The 19,370-nt window shown below is 32.3% G+C and overlaps 1 protein-coding gene across 1 annotated transcript; it reads right to left on the reverse strand.

Annotated features, from left to right (window-relative positions):
* Window positions 1-3,258: 3,258 nt before the first annotated feature.
* LOC138315454 (ankyrin repeat domain-containing protein SOWAHB-like) lies at window positions 3,259-18,248 on the reverse strand. Its single transcript, XM_069256492.1, has 6 exons — window positions 18,124-18,248; window positions 17,668-17,748; window positions 7,628-7,663; window positions 5,862-6,112; window positions 5,287-5,393; window positions 3,259-4,800 (listed from the first exon to the last, which is right to left on the reverse strand). Exons 1-6 carry the CDS (start codon window positions 18,224-18,226, stop codon window positions 4,728-4,730), a joined length of 651 nt encoding a protein of 216 aa, XP_069112593.1. The 5' UTR covers window positions 18,227-18,248; the 3' UTR covers window positions 3,259-4,727.
* Between the last annotated feature and the right edge of the window lie 1,122 nt (window positions 18,249-19,370).

Raw genomic sequence — 19,370 nt, forward strand, 5'->3', positions numbered from 1 at the left:
TATCTGTACTTATAATATATACCCAGGGTGTCCCCGTAAGTCACGTGACCGTCGGGAAGTGCTGAGACCAGACGTGACATATCGCGAATTTTGAAGAAAAATATCATAATATCTACGTGCTCAACCGAAACCTTTAAATCATGTATGACCTAAAATCAGTCAATTTAATTATATATAGAAAGGAGATTAAAAGATAGGGTTATCGCCTTCTAGATGTTTATGCGACAGTCAATAGGCCGGAAAGAAACAAGTATCACTTTAAGTAACTTTTATCGATCTTACTTACGTCACTGTTATATACTGGTACATTACAAAAATAAAATTAATGTTGGTATAATGTTCCAGAGAAAGTCCTTAATTACGAGAAGTAGAAAATGGTCCATTGATTTACTGCATTATAATATATATATCAATTGTTAACTAGCGCCAATAGGTTTTAGAATGAGAATCATAAGTGGTTTCTTAATGGTCATATAACAGGAAAATGCATTTGCACGCTCATTTGACATGACAAAATAAGTTTAAATAGATGATATACGTTCATAACACAATGCAAAAGTTCATCAACGTAATCACTGGATCAAGAAATATATAGAAAACGCCCTGAACCAGCTCCCAATCTAGTTCTAAGCTACATGTACAAGATATTAAGGAGAAAACAGTGTCATAGGAAGATGAAACTTAATGGGGGATGGGGGCAAAAGCCCTCAATATTTCGTAACAACCCCCACCCCCTCGGGCGCCCCGCATTCACAGGAGATTCTTGATAAACTGTTTTCATATATCATTACATATAATCCTTAATCCTTGTACACATCTATAGACAGTGGTGTTGTTAAAAGAAAATTAATGAATAAGCATGCGAGTTTTGGGGGTCCGGGATATCCCCTCGACAAATATGAGTGTTCCCCGGGGAAAAAATTAAGACTTAGAATGGCTGAGATGAGTTTTACAATGTATTTTGATGGTTTTAAAGCGTTATAACACGGTAATTTTTCGATTTAAAGTTACCTGCGTTTAGAAATGATTATTGTGAGTTTCGTCATACCATTATGCAACAAAATAGACCCCTCCCCGCTTCCTACGCCTCTGGGAAAAGAAAATCCTAAATGACTGAGAATATCACCGCCCTACAGTCATGACATGACAGCTGTCGCCACTCAGGAGTTTTTAAAAAAATATCCAGTCAGCACCGATCTGGCTGGGCCAATATCACGGCAGAAGCAAGAAAGACGTGTAAACATCCAATAATAAGCACCAATCTGTTTGTGTCAATATCCCGTCAACACCAATCTGTTTGTGTCAATATCCAATCAGCACCAATCTGTTTGTGTCAATATCCCGTCAACACCAATCTGTTTGTGTCAATATCCCGTCAACACCAATCTGTTTGTTTCAATATCCAGTCAACACCAATCTGTTTGTGTCAATATCCCGTCAACACCAATCTGTTTGTGTCAATATCCAATCAGCACTAACCTGTTTGTGTCAATATCCCGTCAACACCAATCTGTTTGTGTCAATATCCAATCAGCACGAACCTGTTTGTGTCAATATCCCGTCAACACCAATCTGTTTGTGTTATCCAGTCAGCACTAACCTGTTTGTGTTAACCAGTCAGCACTAACCTGCTTGTGTTATCAAGTCAGCACTAACCTGTTTGGGTCAATATCCAGTCAACACCAATTTGTTTGTTTCAATATCCAGTCAACACCAATCTGTTTGTGTCAATATCCAGTCAACACCAATTTGTTTGTTTCAATATCCAGTCAACACCAATTTGTTTGTGTCAATATCCAGTCAACACCAATCTGTTTGTTTCAATATCCAGTCAACACCAATCTGTTTGTGTCAATATCCAGTCAACACCAATCTGTTTGTTTCAATCATCCAGTCAACCAATCTGTTTGTTTCAATATCCAGTCAACACCAATCTGTTTGTGTCAATATCCAGTCAACACCAATTTGTTTGTTTCAATATCCAGTCAACACCAATCTGTTTGTGTCAATATCCAGTCAACACCAATTTTTTTGTTTCAATATCCAGTCAACACCAATTTGTTTGTGTCAATATCCAGTCAACACACACCAATCTGTTTGTTCAATATCCAGTCAACACCAATCTGTTTGTGTCAATATCCAGTCAACACCAATCTGTTTGTTTCAATATCCAGTCAACACCAATCTGTTTGTTTCAATATCCAGTCAACACCAATTTGTTTGTTTCAATATCCAGTCAACACCAATTTGTTTGTTTCAATATCCAGTCAACACCAATCTGTTTGTGTCAATATCCAGTCAACACCAATCTGTTTGTGTCAATATCCAGTCAACACCAATCTGTTTGTGTCAATATCCAGTCAACACCAATCTGTTTGTTTCAATATCCGTCAACACCAATTGTTTGTGTCAATATCCAGTCAACACCAATCTGTTTGTGTCAATATCCAGTCAACACCAATCTGTTTTGTCAATATCCAGTCAACACCAATTTGTTTGTTCAATATCCAGTCAAACACCAATCTGTTTGTGTCAATATCCAGTCAAACCAATTGTTTGTTCAATATCCAGTCAACACCAATCTGTTTGTGTCAATATCCAGTCAACACCAATCTGTTTGTGTCAATATCCAGTCAACACCAATCTGTTTGTTTCAATATCCAGTCAACACCAATCTGTTTGTTTCAATATCCAGTCAACACCAATCTGTTTGTGTCAATATCCAGTCAACACCAATTTGTTTGTTTCAATATCCAGTCAACACCAATCTGTTTGTGTCAATATCCAGTCAACACCAATTTGTTTGTTTCAATATCCAGTCAACACCAATCTGTTTGTTTCAATATCCAATCTGTTTGTGTCAATATCCAGTCAACACCAATCTGTTTGTTTCAATATCCAGTCAACACCAATCTGTTTGTGTCAATATCCAGTCAACACCAATCTGTTTGTTTCAATATCCAGTCAACACCAATCTGTTTTTAATATCCAGTCAAACCAATCTGTTTGTTTCAATATCCAGTCAACACCAATCTGTTTGTTTCAATATCCAGTCAACACCAATCTGTTTGTGTCAATATCCAGTCAACACCAATCTGTTTGTTTCAATATCCAGTCAACACCAATCTGTTTGTGTCAATATCCAGTCAACACCAATCTGTTTGTGTCAATATCCAGTCAACACCAATCTGTTTGTGTCAATATCCAGTCAACACCAATCTGTATTCTGAAGTTCATAAACAAGAAAAACTGATGATATATGTGTCATGTTATATGTTTATTCTCTTAACAGAAAACAAGAGTGTGACATCTACACAGAACAATAAGTATTGATATCACAGCCTAACATACAGTAGTCACATTCACTTGTCTTCATATGTATGTGTGTCACTTTATAGCCATACATATGATTCTTTTGTTATACACACATACAAGTGTGTACATAATACCTTTAAACATATACCTAATTCACACAGGTATAAAATGACCAGTGATCTGGACTATAATCTGGAAACTTCAGAATTCACGAAAATATTACATTTCCAAAGATATTCTACATGATTAGCAGGTATAAATAAAGAAAATTGAAATCACTTGATGTCACAGGTGAAATAATCAGAGGCTACATTATACCAAGTTCGTCCTTAAAACAGCTGAGTTTTCAATGAAATCCAGAAATCATTGGAAATTAGATGTCAAGGACATATATATACATGACTAAAGGACATTTTACATTTGATATGTATCCATAATAATAACCAGTAACAAGAACAAACAAAGCTGGAACAGTATGCATACTTAGCAGGATACGATTTTTGCAACAATAAAGTTAACTATTCCAGATCTCCTTCACAATGACTTAACTATGATATACAGTTAAATGAATAATAGGGCATGTACATTCAGGGGATATTGTTTAACTACATTTGAGAAAAGTTTACATCAGGAATATCTTATACAATGTTTATACAGTAAAAACATGTTTCTACTGGACACATTTACAACATAGAACTTTTCATTCCCCATCGTGGTTCCTATAAGATGTTTGTAATATGTGTATAACAATCTATGCTTATAACAAACAAGTTTCTTGGACCCCAGAGGTTTGTTATAACCTTGTTTTACTATATCTTAAATAATGTTGAATTCACTGGTACAAGTTGACAAGACAGAGTACCGCATGTTTCAGCTTTTAGAATATGATCTTTTTCTCCAGTTTTTAGAACATGATTTTAAGTGTTCAGACTTTGACAGCTTAATTAGCAGTAATCAGTGCTTCAACACTAACTTCGTAAAAATAAAAATATGTACGTAGACCAATTTCACAACCAAACCTACATTAAGTTGTATTAGAGTACTCATTAAACACATATCACATACACAATTAGGACAGACATCATTACAGCTGTGTTGGGAATGTACTGTAAAACAACTAATTTTTGTGGCAATATAATTTCGTGTTTTCCCATCCCAACCACTTTTTCACTGCGATTTTATTTTGAGATTTACAGTAAAAAGTTTGTTTGTAAATGTAACTGAAAATCATTTGCAATTTTTTAACATCAAATCACCAGCGAAATACATGAAATAAAGTATGCTGGTTAACAGTAGGTTCACTTACTCCATTACAACAAAATGAGACTGTTATGAGACTTGACACATATTATTTCTATTTTCCTCTGTATCTATTAATCTCAGTTTCATAACAAAAAGTAAAATAGTTCTCTTCAGATGTATGTCTTCCGGCTCGATTCCACGACTCCAAAATTGGGTTCTGATTCTGACCTGGCCACCATCATTCTGAATTGACAAGGAAATAAATAAAGTCCTAAAGTCTCCCTAAACAAATTCCATACTTCAATATTGTTTTACATATCAAATACCAATTTTGTTATGCATTACATATTTTGTCAAAGTTTTCAAAGTTGTTAAAGAAATTGAACATAAAATTTTTTCCTAGATTAATATTTAAATAAACATTTTATGTCCATGAAAACCCAGCAATAAGTTTTAAGTTAAAACTGTAATTATCTCTATATCATTCACATATTTTACCACTACTGATGCTAATATGCACAAAACACATCATTCTGCTCTAATCTAAAAACACAAAAAACAATTTTAACCTTACAATATATATACTGAAACTAGATATAAAAGTAGAGGTGTAGACAGAAATTGACCAAGAGTAGCGCTATTCCAGGTGTAGCATTATTCAAACTCATTGCAACTAGCTAGTAAGGGCATGCAATCACGATTTGTAGGCACCAAGAGGAGATTTTCTACCGTCTGTTTTCTTCGTCCTCGAGACTTTCTCTACTTCCTGATCTTTCCTGGTTATGTCTACCACGTCTGGCCGGAGCTGTTGGAGGGGGCATCAAATCTCCTGCACTCTACAAACAGTAATGTATATGTATGTACATTTTGTTGTATAGGTGTAAGAATAAACACATACATTTCTCTAAATGGTTATCTCCCCTGTATGGTTATCTCTCCTCACTTAGACATTTTAACTCATATATATTGTTTGGACATCTATCTGTCAAAATGTCTAAGTTTGGTGTCAAGAAAATGTAAGCTGAGCTTAGATTTCTAGTAATATAATTCACCTTAATTATCAGGCATGCTCATGTAAAGAGATTTATTCAATCAGGCATTTACTATATGAAGTGTTATCTATAAAATGTTTCCTTGATGTATTTCGACTTCTATAATATGGAATTAATCATTTTTGTAAGACGGACAAAATGTACAACAGGTGAAATTTTTATATTATATAAGAAATGTTTTACTTCTCAACATAAGAAATGGCAACAAAGTTCTATAATTGTTGTCAAGTATCTATATCTTGGCAAACTTACAACACCTCGTCGAGGAATCTGAGGGGAAGGACCAGCACTGCCTGGTGGTGTACTGCTGGGACTCCTGGACCGAAGACCCCGGGGACGGTCGCCTGCCACATTCTCTGAGGATCCTTGCCAACTCGTACGAAGCATAGCCTTCCTCATGCCGGCTGACGTTGTTTGTATGAGTGACGTAATGGCTTTGGCACGATTACTCTTTCTAAAGGAAGTACTTCTTAAAAAGGAGTCATCTAACGATCTGCTTGATACTGCAAGTCAACAAGCAAGTCGTACAGTGACATACAGACTAAGGCATGCTGTCTATCATTAGAGAGCCACCAGCCATGTAACAATCTGGGACTTCACTACTACCAAATCTCCACCTCTATTGCATACGTTTGTATGTGAACTCATGCATGAGTAAGGACTTATTTTTGGTAGGGATTTTTTATATAAGAAATACTTTCTTTGTAACCAGATATAGATGGTAAGGGGCTTGTTTGTTGTTGATCGGAATGAGGGCTCTCACTTTGTGAAAAGGATTTAACTTTCAGGTAGTCACGAATTTATTGATGTAGACTAGTTTTAGGGCATGGGTTTATTTATAGGTAAATGCATCAGCATAAAGGATGAGATTTGTGGGAAGAGATAAACTGTACTAGTGGGCATATTTCAATGTTTTTTGTTAATTTGCTTAAGTTGGGTTATTTAGGACAGGAGCATACAAGGAAGGGGGGAGGGTTAGTGGAAAGTTGTCTTAGCATTAACAAATCTATTACATTTACTTTGGTATGAAAAAGGTGTGGACCAGAAAATTAATATTTCTGAACAATTCACTGAACTGGAGAAAAGTGGGGGCACGGGTGTCACTGGCCACACAGCATGCACAGTAAGTGAAACCTGTGTAATCTGTCCCCACAAATATACCAACAGGTGAACCTTGAAAAGTTGGCAAAACAGTGGTAAAACGGTTTTCCTTGTAATAACAAAATACTTTAACATGTAATTAAACTTTGTTTTCAAGTTTATTTTATATTTGTTTTTGATAACAAAGTTTATCTGTCTATCATGCCTTGTTTTGGTATTCTCTCTATTCAGACCAATATTTCTAACATGAAGAGGGTCACATTACACAGGTTTCTTTATATATGCTTATAGTGCTAGCATCTCTAAAACTTCAGCACAGCAAAATAAAGTTCAGATTTAAATGGTGATTAATTCAGAATGATGGTAAAGGTATATATATAGATATCAGATAAATTCTGTGTAAACTTGTCCATGCAATAGATAGATCACCTATGTCTAATAGAATACATTTCTTAATGAGTATAATGTATATAATTACATTACAACATTTCTCTATTTAGCCATTCTCCCTATATTACCAATGTTACATTTCATTTCCTGATAGATGTGACGGAAAGACGGACATTTGACAATGAAATTCACAAACCTGGCCCCAAGATCAGGAAACCGTCTTAATTATAAGTATAAAACAGTCTAAGTTTACACTTAGCCAATCAAAAATGATGTTACAAAATGTTATGTCATATGTGGTTAGCTAAGTCTAAACTGACGTCTAAGATTGTTTCATGATCATGGAGCTGATATTATACGGTAAGTGTTGTTCAAAACTAATATAAGTGAGCTGAATTTTGCGTCTGACCATCATGTAGGAAAGGAAATAGTCTGGACTAAATATACATGTATATTTACACTTACATCAAATATTAAGTATCAAGGACAAATCACATACAGAAGCTTCAACATAAGAGACAACTTACCTAAGGAGGCACCAAGTCGGCGTGAGAGTAACATTTCTGTAACAGAAAAAGTCTGATGGTATATAGACAATGCAATATCCTAATCTCAGCTAAAAAGTGAGTTTGATTTAAGATATGGTACCATGCTTTGTCAATGATCAAAGCTACTAAACTAAACCCCAAATAGGGGCTGTTAGTGTTACAGAGAATCATGCTTTGTTGTTTGAAAAGTGATAGAGAAATAGAATATTTATATATTATACTCAGTAGATACATGTGTAAGCTATGAGGACTATAGTTTATAGAATACAGACTTCTATAAATATGTTTTGTTAGTAGTTGAAATCACTTAGTACTAAAGATTCTGTTGAACATATGTAGTATTTATACAGTATATCGCTGAAATCTAAATTATCTCTTTGTCATTAATATATAAGGAAACTTTTAAATAGAATTGCAATACTTTCTGCCAGTAAAATAACTAGGATCCAGGATATAATAATACAATAACACAAAAATACCAGGCTCCTTTCTTGTCTTTGTCACTTTATTAAGAGACATACAAACAATGATGTCATTTTTGTTACTACGGCTGAATTTGCTGAAATTATGACTCAAGTTCTCGCAAACTTTTTTATATTTTTATTTTTTTATTTTACTAGCCTACCTATGTGAATATATGTGTTGTACTTTCAATAATTAATCTATACATATATAAATATACTACTGTGGTTATTCACTGAAAAGTGATCTAGATTTTATCAACAACTACCTAATAATATTACACCTTCAGAAAGTTCAAAGATTTTATATATTCAGGCAGTGTATACAGTATACTATAATTACCATATACAAAAGTAATCAAATTGTTTTCATGGACATATTTTTATGTTTTTCATCATCAGGTTAAAATCATGTGCCAAAACAATTGTAACTACATATGATTTTTGTATCTGTACGCTGATAGTTCAAAAAACTCATATTCTGGACGGAAATATCAGGAAACATATTTGAATATTGACTAAATAAACAGAATTTGGCTGTCTGGTAAGTTCACAATCCAGACAGTTTGGACCGAAGATGTTCAGTTTATCGAGGGCTCATTAAATATAGATAATAATTCACTCCAGGACCTATACTTTATTTGTTACTGGGCAAATGCAGGTTATTAAGTTGAAAACATGCCAATCAAGTCATAGTAAAACACAAGAACTTCAGGAATCACAGCAAGGTACATAAACATTGTCATGGAAATAGAAACTCATGGAAACAAAATCTAACACTTGTTAAGGGAATGATGGCATTCACAACAAAATATTATCAACAGATACAAATCGAAAATCCAAATAAGTTACAATAATAGGCCTACAGCTATGTTTCAATTTTCAGATTTTGGGGTCTAGAAATATTGTTAACCTGCAGATCTGGATATATCAAATTTGGTCTTAACACATTCAACCCTGAAATCTTGAAATAGACTCAAACAGTCTTTAAATTACGTAGAAGAGTTCAAATGTGTTTTCAGGGTGTATGAGTTAAAGACACTTTTAAATATTTTAACAGCAATCATGTACATGACATTATATAGATATGCTTTATCCATTCTTTAACTTTTATCTCTGAATGTTGTCCCAGTTTTTGATAACTTTTTTATGCAATATAAACTCAAACATTTGTATTCTGCATGACATTTTAGTCTTTTTTTTTAACATGCAGTTATCTGATCTCGATGTTGGTAGGAATTTATTTTTATTTTCTTTTTGTGTAAGAAAAGTATCAATTTTTTCACACGGAGCAATTTCCCAACAATCAATACCTGTTCCAAAGAGCAGAATACTTTGTACTTCAAAAATATTTCTAATGCTAAACTAAACCACAGGCTCAGTGCCTGAAGTAACCTGTACAAACAGGCTATAGGAATAAGGTTTCTTCATTCCGGATACTGATGCAAGGATTACAGAGTGAATTAGGAGTGCAATTGCAGCATATCATTCATTTTCTTAATCCTTTTAAAAATTAAAAGTATATTTTGAGTATCTTTTTTTAAAGATAAAAAAAAACACCAATTAATGACAATCAAGAAATAAAACAATTTGAATTCTTACAGAAATGATTAAATAAAGATACATTGTATAAAACAGAGATAGCCATTTTCCTTCTAAAAGTGTAGTCAAGGTTTCAAAGGAGGGGAGACAACTCTCTACATACTAAGTAATATCTGGGTAGGGAAAAAAACCCACATCATACCAAATAAACAAAAAAGTACTTACACATTTATTATAATTAGGAGATCCTCGCACACCATGAGGTCACTCAATTATAATTATATAAAAGTAAAACCTTTCTTCTAAAAGATAGAAATAAATTTTACATCAAACATGTTCATCAAAGTGATTTTGTTTTGACCTTTGTGCACTGTTAAAATCGTTGTAAAAATTGTATTTTTGTCTTCAATGTTAACAAAAAGAAAGATATCAGTTTTCATAAGACTTGCATCATTTCATGTGGCAATAAGCATGTCAGTAGACAAAGAAAGCTTAATTTAATGCAGTTAACATTTCTTGAACAATTTCATCCAGCTAAACTCAAAATGTACAAAACTTTTAAATCATGTTGTTTTTACTTTTTCGAATGGAAATGTAAAATAAATCTTCATCTGGGTAATACACTATTTATATTCTCTATAAAGAGCAGTTTAACCTCATTTACTTGAACTCATTTAACACAAAAACAATGAACAAACTAATTTAAATTGAATACTTAGATAAGTTTTACAAAATGTATAGTGACTTCAAGATATTGAGATTTAACTGAAGAAGTAGCTAGGTAAGCAAATTTGAACATAAATAACCAAAGTATGAGCTGCCAAACATCATGGCATCGTTTTGGACAAATAGAGGTAAATGTATTTACCAATGCATGTTTCTAATACACACTATATTATATGCCACCTAGGAGCAGATTTTGCTCTCTCTAAAGCCAATGTGATAGACTGGCAATATGATACACTACATAATCAACTAAAACAAAAATACATTTCATATAATAGTTTATTATCAACATAATATAGAATAATTACACATCATTTCTTACTTTGGTATGGTAGAACTAAGCTAGGTGATATTATGGCCTTTTAACACAGTACCTAATGAAGGTCATATATATTGTAGAAATTTGTATCATTTTGGATATCATATCTTTTCATACAAAACACTTACACATTTCATAGACTAATTCATATTTGTGATCTCAATGTTAAAAGGCATTGAAAGAACATGTTGATATTTACTTTGATTTTGAGCTTAAGTTACTAGAAGATACTATATATAACTAAATCCCCTCTCCAATTTTGGCCAATATTGTTTTCTCTATGGGTTTGAGTTATACCGGTATATGCAGTTTTTAAAGGGAGACAATCTGCTCCAGTTATTTTGATGCTAACTAATCTAAAGCCGGAATGGATAATTTTGGAGTTCCAGGGAGGGGATTTAATAACCATCTGATACATTTTATATTATAGGGATACATGTGGTACGATTTACATTCAATTGTAGACATAATAACAACTTATTTCTACAGTACAAACTTGAACAAAACACAAATTATGCATTTGGAATAGTTAATAAAATGAATGAGCATAGCATTTTTGGCAGGAAAGTTCAATTTGAATGTAATATATGACACAATAATCATCTTTGTATAATTATTGCTATCAATTTTTTATGCAATTCTTATTTAACAACGACAATAGATACAATATTTCTTTCAAAATCTGAAAACAGAACATTTAACATTTTAATCAAGTGTAATCAATTCAAGCTGGCATTGCTTAAACGACTCTGAACTGTAGATGATACGCTAATGACGGAGTAATATGATAAAAGCAGATGAAGCGAGAAGGCAGGGCTATGGCAATATCTGTGCTGAAAATTATTGTTATTATCTCAAATATTAGACTTTAAATTTGTGACTTAGTAATGCATTTCATATGCATGAAAACAAATTGAATGAAGTCATGTTTGATTTACCCAGGTAATCCATGCATTCAATCTTTGTGTAAAATTATGATTGCAGGTAAATTATTTAATGATTTCTATAATGAAATCAATCTGCATACAACCATCTATGAATCTAAATGACATTAAATAACTGAATGTATAAATGATTACACTTAAAACTGTAAATAACACTGAAAAACATATAAACAAACAACACATCCTTTGTATTACAGTTAAACACCAAAGAATCTATAAATCTGAGTTGGTGGTTTAAAGATACCAATCAAACTTTAACAGAATTTCTAAAATGAATGTTTACTGAAGCAAACTATAGACTCTAGAAATTAGCTACGAGAAACTATAGTCTTCAGGAATTTCTGAATTGAAGGTTTATTGAACGAAATCATAATCTAGTGGAATGATAATTTTTAAGTGTCACATTATGGCGCACAATCTGAGAATCCTCAACTCCAAATTACAGATAAATGATGATTACACTTCTAATTGAGCCGGCGATTTTTTTGTCATGCCAAACACGTGTATCCTTCTAACATGCAGATTCTATCAATCAGTTCATTCATTTCATGCCTATTATACAGATACTGAAATCACAACATCTAAATGTAGACATTTGTAAAATGCTTCATGCATCTTTTTTTCCCTCACAATAAGTTTGTTTTAATAACATCTTACATATTGTTATTTCTAAGTAATTCTATTCTGGAATGTTAATTCAAAATCAGTTTATTATTAGAAATTAATTCATTCATATTATTCATAAATCAGCAATCAAAAACGTTTTGGCAATTATTCATGTAGGTTTAATCAAAATGGCTTATTGTATGTACCTGAAATCATGTTAAATAAAATAACATGAAATTTCAGAAAACTTACTGATATCTAAATGGAGATCTTTATGAGGAGCGATTTGAATGAAAAGTGTTTGAGGTTTCAGAGAAGCATATGAGATTTTATAATTTTTAGGTGTAATATATGTGCATACTGACAAAAGTATGATTATTAAATTCTTGAACAAGTGTGATTTTTTCGCTTGATTGCTTAAATGGCTGTGTAAGGTTTCAGTGCCAGATGCAATATATTTTTGTGCCAAGGTACAAATGTATCAATCTCTATGATAACCATACCTACTCTATACAAACTAAGTTTTGCAGTGACTTACTATCATGTTTCCATGGCCAATATCATGTTTTTTGCATGCCCAATATCTTTTTCACAGAAATTTAATTTTGTTTATATTGAGTCATACGGTGCTTCTGATCTGTGCTCAAATGCATTTTTGCAGCTATTAATTTTTGTGGTATTTATTTTTGCAGATTCTGATCATCCACAAAATATAGAAAAACCCTTTGGTTAAGTTGGTTTACAGTACAAGTAAGAGGAATTCCTATCCTTTAAGAATGTATGTCAAAATGTTTTGATGAAATATTTTGTATGAGTACCTTACAATTTAACTTGTACACCCCTGATATTGCATAATGAACTGTTCCATCCTTCAAATTGGAAGAGTTCAAATATGTGTTAAGTGTTGAATGAATATTTGAGGAGACAACACTACTGACAGTCATGGGTGTAGCTTTAATACTGACTTGTTTGAACCCCTGAATGTCCACATCTTAGGATTGAGATAAAAAAATGCAGTCATGCCAGAATTCTTCTAATAAATCGACAAATACAGGGAGAGAAGATTACAAAGCACAAATGCACAGCTGCGATGCATCACTTGTAATATGCAAATAAGGTACGTAAAAGTCAGTCTGAATGTTGGAGTGTCATAATAATGCTGTTGTTCACCCAGGACAGTGTAAACACTGAAATTTGTACTAAGGTATCAGTATCTTAATACATATTCATATAAAAAGCAAATAAATTCGGCAGAAAATAAATTAATATAATGATCATTCAGGGTTTAAGGATAAACTATATAAGAAGACCTCTGATTGCCTATTCGCTCCTCGCTTGTAAGCACACCCTGTTAAATGACAAAATGTAAAACGCATATCAAATCATGAAACAGTATGTCTTGTAATCATTTACTGGAATTTAGAACAGGTATTACTATTAAAGTGAAATTAACTCATTTTTAAGCTATCTTCAATTTGACTAAGGCTGTGATGTATATTATTTATAACACATGCACATCACCAATAAACAAGACAGAATTATTTTGTGATACTAATGTGGTCATAATGACCTAAAAGACATCAATTTATACATTTTCGGTTCTGTCAGGGGTGATAAACTCCATAGGGGAGATAACCATTCAGTAAAAGTAAAATCCAAGGGAGATAAGACAACAAAAGAGGTAAATGGGACAATTTATGACCATTTCATGTCATTGACCGAGTAGCAAACAAGTAGAGACAACTGTAGAAGAGTCTGAAGAATGTCATTATATACTTGAAACTTAGATATCTGTATACTTAAATAAAATTTACCAGAGTCTAGCACCAGTGCTAAAGATGAAAAACAAAATAAAAAATTGAAAACATTCATACTTACATGGATACACATATATACAGTAGTTAATATATCACTGGCTATCACTAATTATATGTATGTATCAATCAATTACTAGGTAACATTCTTAAAATCTATGATGTAATAATTCATATCAACGATTTAAGTTTTAACATTCACAATAATCATGCATATTTATAACATCTTTATATTTAGTCTCTGTTAAAATCTATCATCAGTATTATCTTTACCAATAAGTAGTAATCCATATTATCTGTACCAATAAGTAGTAATCCATATTATCTGTACCAATAAGTAGTAATCCAACTCTACAGAAAATCTTCTTGAAATATTCCATACTGCCAAATTAAGATTGGTTGCAAGGGAATACTATATATGTACCAGTTTCATCTTACAGTATCTTCTACATGTACATGTGCGAGCATATGTAAAAACTAAATATACTATTATTCATTATCTATGTTTTAATACTATTATTCATTATCTATATTTTAATACTAATACTAAATGCACTTTTGAAGTCATATACACTGGCAACTTAAATATGGGTGAATGCTCTATGAACTTTTTCTTTTACAATTTTCTTTTTAATTAGAAAGGATGTAACCTTTCCAAACTCTGTCTACTATAAGCCAGGGAATTTTACATGACCTAATCATGATTCACTATAATAAACAACATTTATGTAAATTTACTAAACAGAATGTTACCTATCTGTATGCATAAAAGTATTGGGGCATGCTAACCTTGTAAACAACCGTCTGGCCTGAATGGGAACACATCACTTTGAGGTGAATCGGTATACAACACAGGATGTGAGTGGATGTAACATCGTAGGTAACATGCTTACCTACTATATACTAGTAAAATGGCAATTTCTATGGCGTTATTTGCATAAAGGTTAATTGTTATTGCTTGATTAAGTTTTCAAAACTCTGTTTCTGGAGTAAAACCATGCAAAGTATGGTATACACCATGTACAACCTTGAACAGATAGCAACTCTCACAAAGTAAAGTATTAGTGGCTAGTATGTCTATAGCAGGATTGTAAAGTAGAAACATCACAACTGACAATTAAAGCTTTCTTCGTCAGACTTGCTTCATTAACATATTGAGTTTGATTATGTATGACTGTATTGACTGATGATGAAACTTTTACACAAATCTGTGATCTAGTACTGAATTTTACACATTTTCTTGCTTTTTCTCTTAATTAAACAATACAAACAATTGAAAGATTATGCCTTAACTGAAAATGCTGAAGATGAGATGTCTTGATGATATTTCTCTTCATTACAAAGTGAATTTATCAGCTTAATTTTTCTTTTTCCAAATTGAGGCATTTTAACATTTGTGAAAAAAGTGGTTCTGTTAAATTTCTTACAACATTTATACGTTTGAATGTGCACTGTAACAGCTGAAACATATATACTGTTCAGAAACTTTAGAAATTTTGAATAAGAAAGTTGTTTACAAATTACAATTTGCTCATATTTTATGGATTAATAATTTAGTAATGTTGATAATCCGCAATAAAACAGTAAAAAAAAAAAAAAAAAAAAAAAAACAAGCTCTACTTGTCTAGTACTAGCATTTTAGTTAAAACTAAGGATCACAATAAAGTATTTTAAATCTATAATATATCAAGTAATTTTGTATTATTTGTATAAAACACATTCTGAATCATCTTGTTTATTTTAGTATGGTACAGTATGTATATGTGTACCGAGTATATGTTGGTAACCAGGCAAAACTTAAGTATTTCTTAATAAGGAGAATAAATAAGATATTTAAATAAAGAATATGGCAAGCAACTATTATTTGTAGATAGAAATAAAAACAATGTAGTAAAATTTAAGAACACGAAAACGTAGACATATGAGTACGGTCATATCACAATTGTTTTAAAATATCTCTTTTGTAGTATAAGGCACACATCAATCAATGAAAAAACAGAATGAATATATATATAATTGTATCACATGTACATTTTAACATCAACTGCAAAAAAATCTCTTAAAATGAGAGAAGTAACCAACAAAGAGTGTTCTATATATTGTGACTAGAGGTTTCACATTTTTGCCCTAGAACTCCCATCTCCTGACCATAGACTTACAAAATAATATAGAAAATAAATTTCTTAAATAGTTAAAATGTTAAACATACACATATTTTATAATAATTTTTCTTTCATGAAGTCTATTAGGAAAAGCCTTTTCATATCTGTGAATTGAACCTTTTCTTATTGATAGTGCATACATATTGTCAAGGAATAATAAAGCTTTTCAAATGTCTTTGTAAAATTATTCTTAGTTTACAGTGACAATGGCAACAACATTATACAATCTGGCAAAGAAACACGACATAACTACTCCTTGTAAATTAGCTAACCAGAAAGTCTACAATAGAAAGAGAGGCTAGAGTGTATCACTGAATATTGATCCCACTTTAGCTAAATAGAAAATTTATAATAGATAGAGAGGCTAGAGTTAATCACTGAATACTGATCCCTTTTAACCAACTTCTATTTATACCCACATTCTGAAATGTATTTCCCCTTCATAATTTTAATCATCTATAAAGATTTTAATATCACTACACTCATTTTTCTCTATATTTCACCTATAATAATAGTTATTATTTAAATACCCTGTCCTTACTATATCCTCTCAAAATTACTAGAGTTCAGAAAAACCCTAACCATCACAGTTCTCCAGTTCTCTCTCTCTATCTCTCTCTCTCACTCTCTCTACCATTCCTCACTTACAACATAAATTTACAAATGTTATTTTTAGCACTGTTACACTATTGTAAACTGTAACATGCATTGATTCTCTATAACCACCCTTCTCATTAGGAAATGCTGCATAATTATGGCAAGGAGAGGTGTTAATACAATTTTCTTTCACCTGATAACCCCCCCCCCTGGTAATTATGTTTGAAGTTCATGATTTTAACAGTATTGATTATATGTAAACAGCAACAAAAAATGAAAAGCTAGAAGCATATGAACACTTTCTAAGAGGAATAAGATATTCTCTGCTGCCTCATGAGTTATGACTGCTTTAAACAGATCAGACTCAACTGACATAATTGAACCTTCGTCTTAAGTCAAACTTTCCCAGAATAAATGGGATAAATTGGTATCTATCAGTTGGACAATATGTCCTTCCAAACACACACCTTTAGAACAATAGAAGCTTTTACTATTAATTCAAAATGACATGTGTATTTTCTAGTCAACTTCAGCATTCTTAAGAAGAAAAACTTTTAATATGTAAAGTCATGATCAAACAGAATAGATAAAGAAATGCAGGGTCTTGCTCTTTTGACTATTGGTTCCACTGAAGGTCAAAGGTCAGAGACCACCCATACTGAGATGCTGTATTTGTATAGATGATCTGAGACTTTGTCGGGAGTTAGGCTCCGTCCCAGACGACTTTCGGAGGACGAGAGAGGATCGAGCTGAGGACGGCAGCTCTGGCCCTTGTAGGGTGACAGATGTTAGATCATGAGTTATGTCCCCTGGGCCGGGGTTAGGTACGGTAGGAAGGATTTGCTTACGTTGTGCCTTTGTAGATGCTGAGTTGGGAAGATACTGCTTTGCCTTTTTACCACTAAAGTCTCGAATGTTTGGATCTGCCTCTGAAAAAAGGAATACATCCAAATTTTAGATTTCATACAATACATAATTTATTGCTTTGCTTTTCTAAAGACCTTTTCTTTATTTGAACACATTTTATTGATACATGGCGGTAGAGTCAATAGAATCGGATAACAAGCTAAGTCTACCCCGGTATACATATTCTCCCTTTCTAAAGCACTTTCCTGAATTTGATCTATTACTACTTCATTTCAATTCAGTGATCTTTCCATTGGAGTATTTTATGAATATTTCATTTCACATTTAGACAGGTTTTATACGAGATATGAGTCAGATGTATTGGTACTTCATAAAAATCTGTAACGTTAGACTTATATCAACCACAGTAAAACCGCTGTATAGCTGATTGTACTTACTGAATGTCTGTACTAGTAGTTCAATGATCTGTTCATGACCATGCATGGAGGCCAGGTGTAAAGGAGTGTAGCCCTGTGGAGTAAAAATGTACAGTGTAAACATTTATATCACTCGTAAACATCATGTATGTACAGTGTAAACATTTATATCACTCGTAAACATCATGTATAAAAAAGAAAACTTAACTACATACATGTATATACCAGATCCAAGTTTTGAATGTTTTTGAAACCTGTGCATATAAGCATAAAATGAACCTTGATAAAATCTTTCAGAACATCAGAGATGATAAAATGCCATGGTATTTTACCAGTAATATTGCCTGTATCCCTACAACTGTGAAATGTAAGGTGGGTGTGCATGGCAATAGGATTTGTATGGTGATAAATTATTAAGGGGACATAACTTTGTATTCAATACTTGAATAGTGGGCAAAGACACAATCTTATAAAATAAAAACAGAAAACAATAAGAAAATGGTGTCTGATTATCTAAGTACGGGTGTGGACTTACCCCCTGGTGTTGATAAAGACGAAAGTCAAGTGATTCCAACACAGGGTCAGCACATGGAAACAGATCAATGGAAAATTTGACAACTTTTGTATTCAGTGTGAAAATTCTACATCATGTCATTCTCAAAATTTTCAAGTTTATGAAAAAATTATCATTTATCAAATCTGATGCTGGTATGGTAGAAACCCATTTTTTTGTCTGATGAAATTATTCGTGTACATGGATAACATATATAGGAGTTAATCATGTGATGATATAGAAACATTATACTTACATTCTGTTAGGTAATCATGAAAGGAAAAAAATAAATGGAATAAGTATATTTTCACCGGTAGATAAAATGAATATTTACAGATTAAAACATTCATAAATGTAATTGGTCCTGAATTATAATTTATAAATAGCTCACCATAACTTTAAACATTTCTGAAAGTATTTTTCATTAAAGACATACTGGTAGTGTTACTGTTTGCTACTATAGACCAGTTTTATACTTCAAACTTTAAGCTACACAATATACATTCACAAAATATTACACACATTGGAATTTGTAATCAAGCAAACGACACATAACTAGGGGAAATTCACCCCTCACTCAAATTCCCACTTTACAGTAACTTAATCCATTATGTTACAAATGAAACAATAATCCACCTAAATATGTTCTGAGGGATGGTGTGACTCAAATTGTGCTCTCTAAACAAATAAACATACAGATAAAGTAAATACTCAC

Source organism: Argopecten irradians, chromosome 2, assembly GCF_041381155.1.
Source record: "Argopecten irradians isolate NY chromosome 2, Ai_NY, whole genome shotgun sequence".
In the NCBI taxonomy this organism is placed as follows: Eukaryota; Metazoa; Mollusca; class Bivalvia; order Pectinida; family Pectinidae; genus Argopecten; species Argopecten irradians.

Excerpts from the sequence above, each read along its gene's own strand:
- LOC138315454 (XM_069256492.1), bottom strand. The coding sequence starts at position 18,226 with ATGTTTACACTGTACATTTTTACTCCACAGGGCTACACTCCTTTACAC. Across the intron at positions 7,664-17,667 it reads AGCATCTACAAAGGCACAAC|AAATGTTACTCTCACGCCGA; the intron begins GTAAGCAAATCC and ends TTTCTGTTACAG. Across the intron at positions 4,801-5,286 it reads GAGGACGAAGAAAACAGACG|AATGATGGTGGCCAGGTCAG; the intron begins GTAGAAAATCTC and ends TTGTCAATTCAG.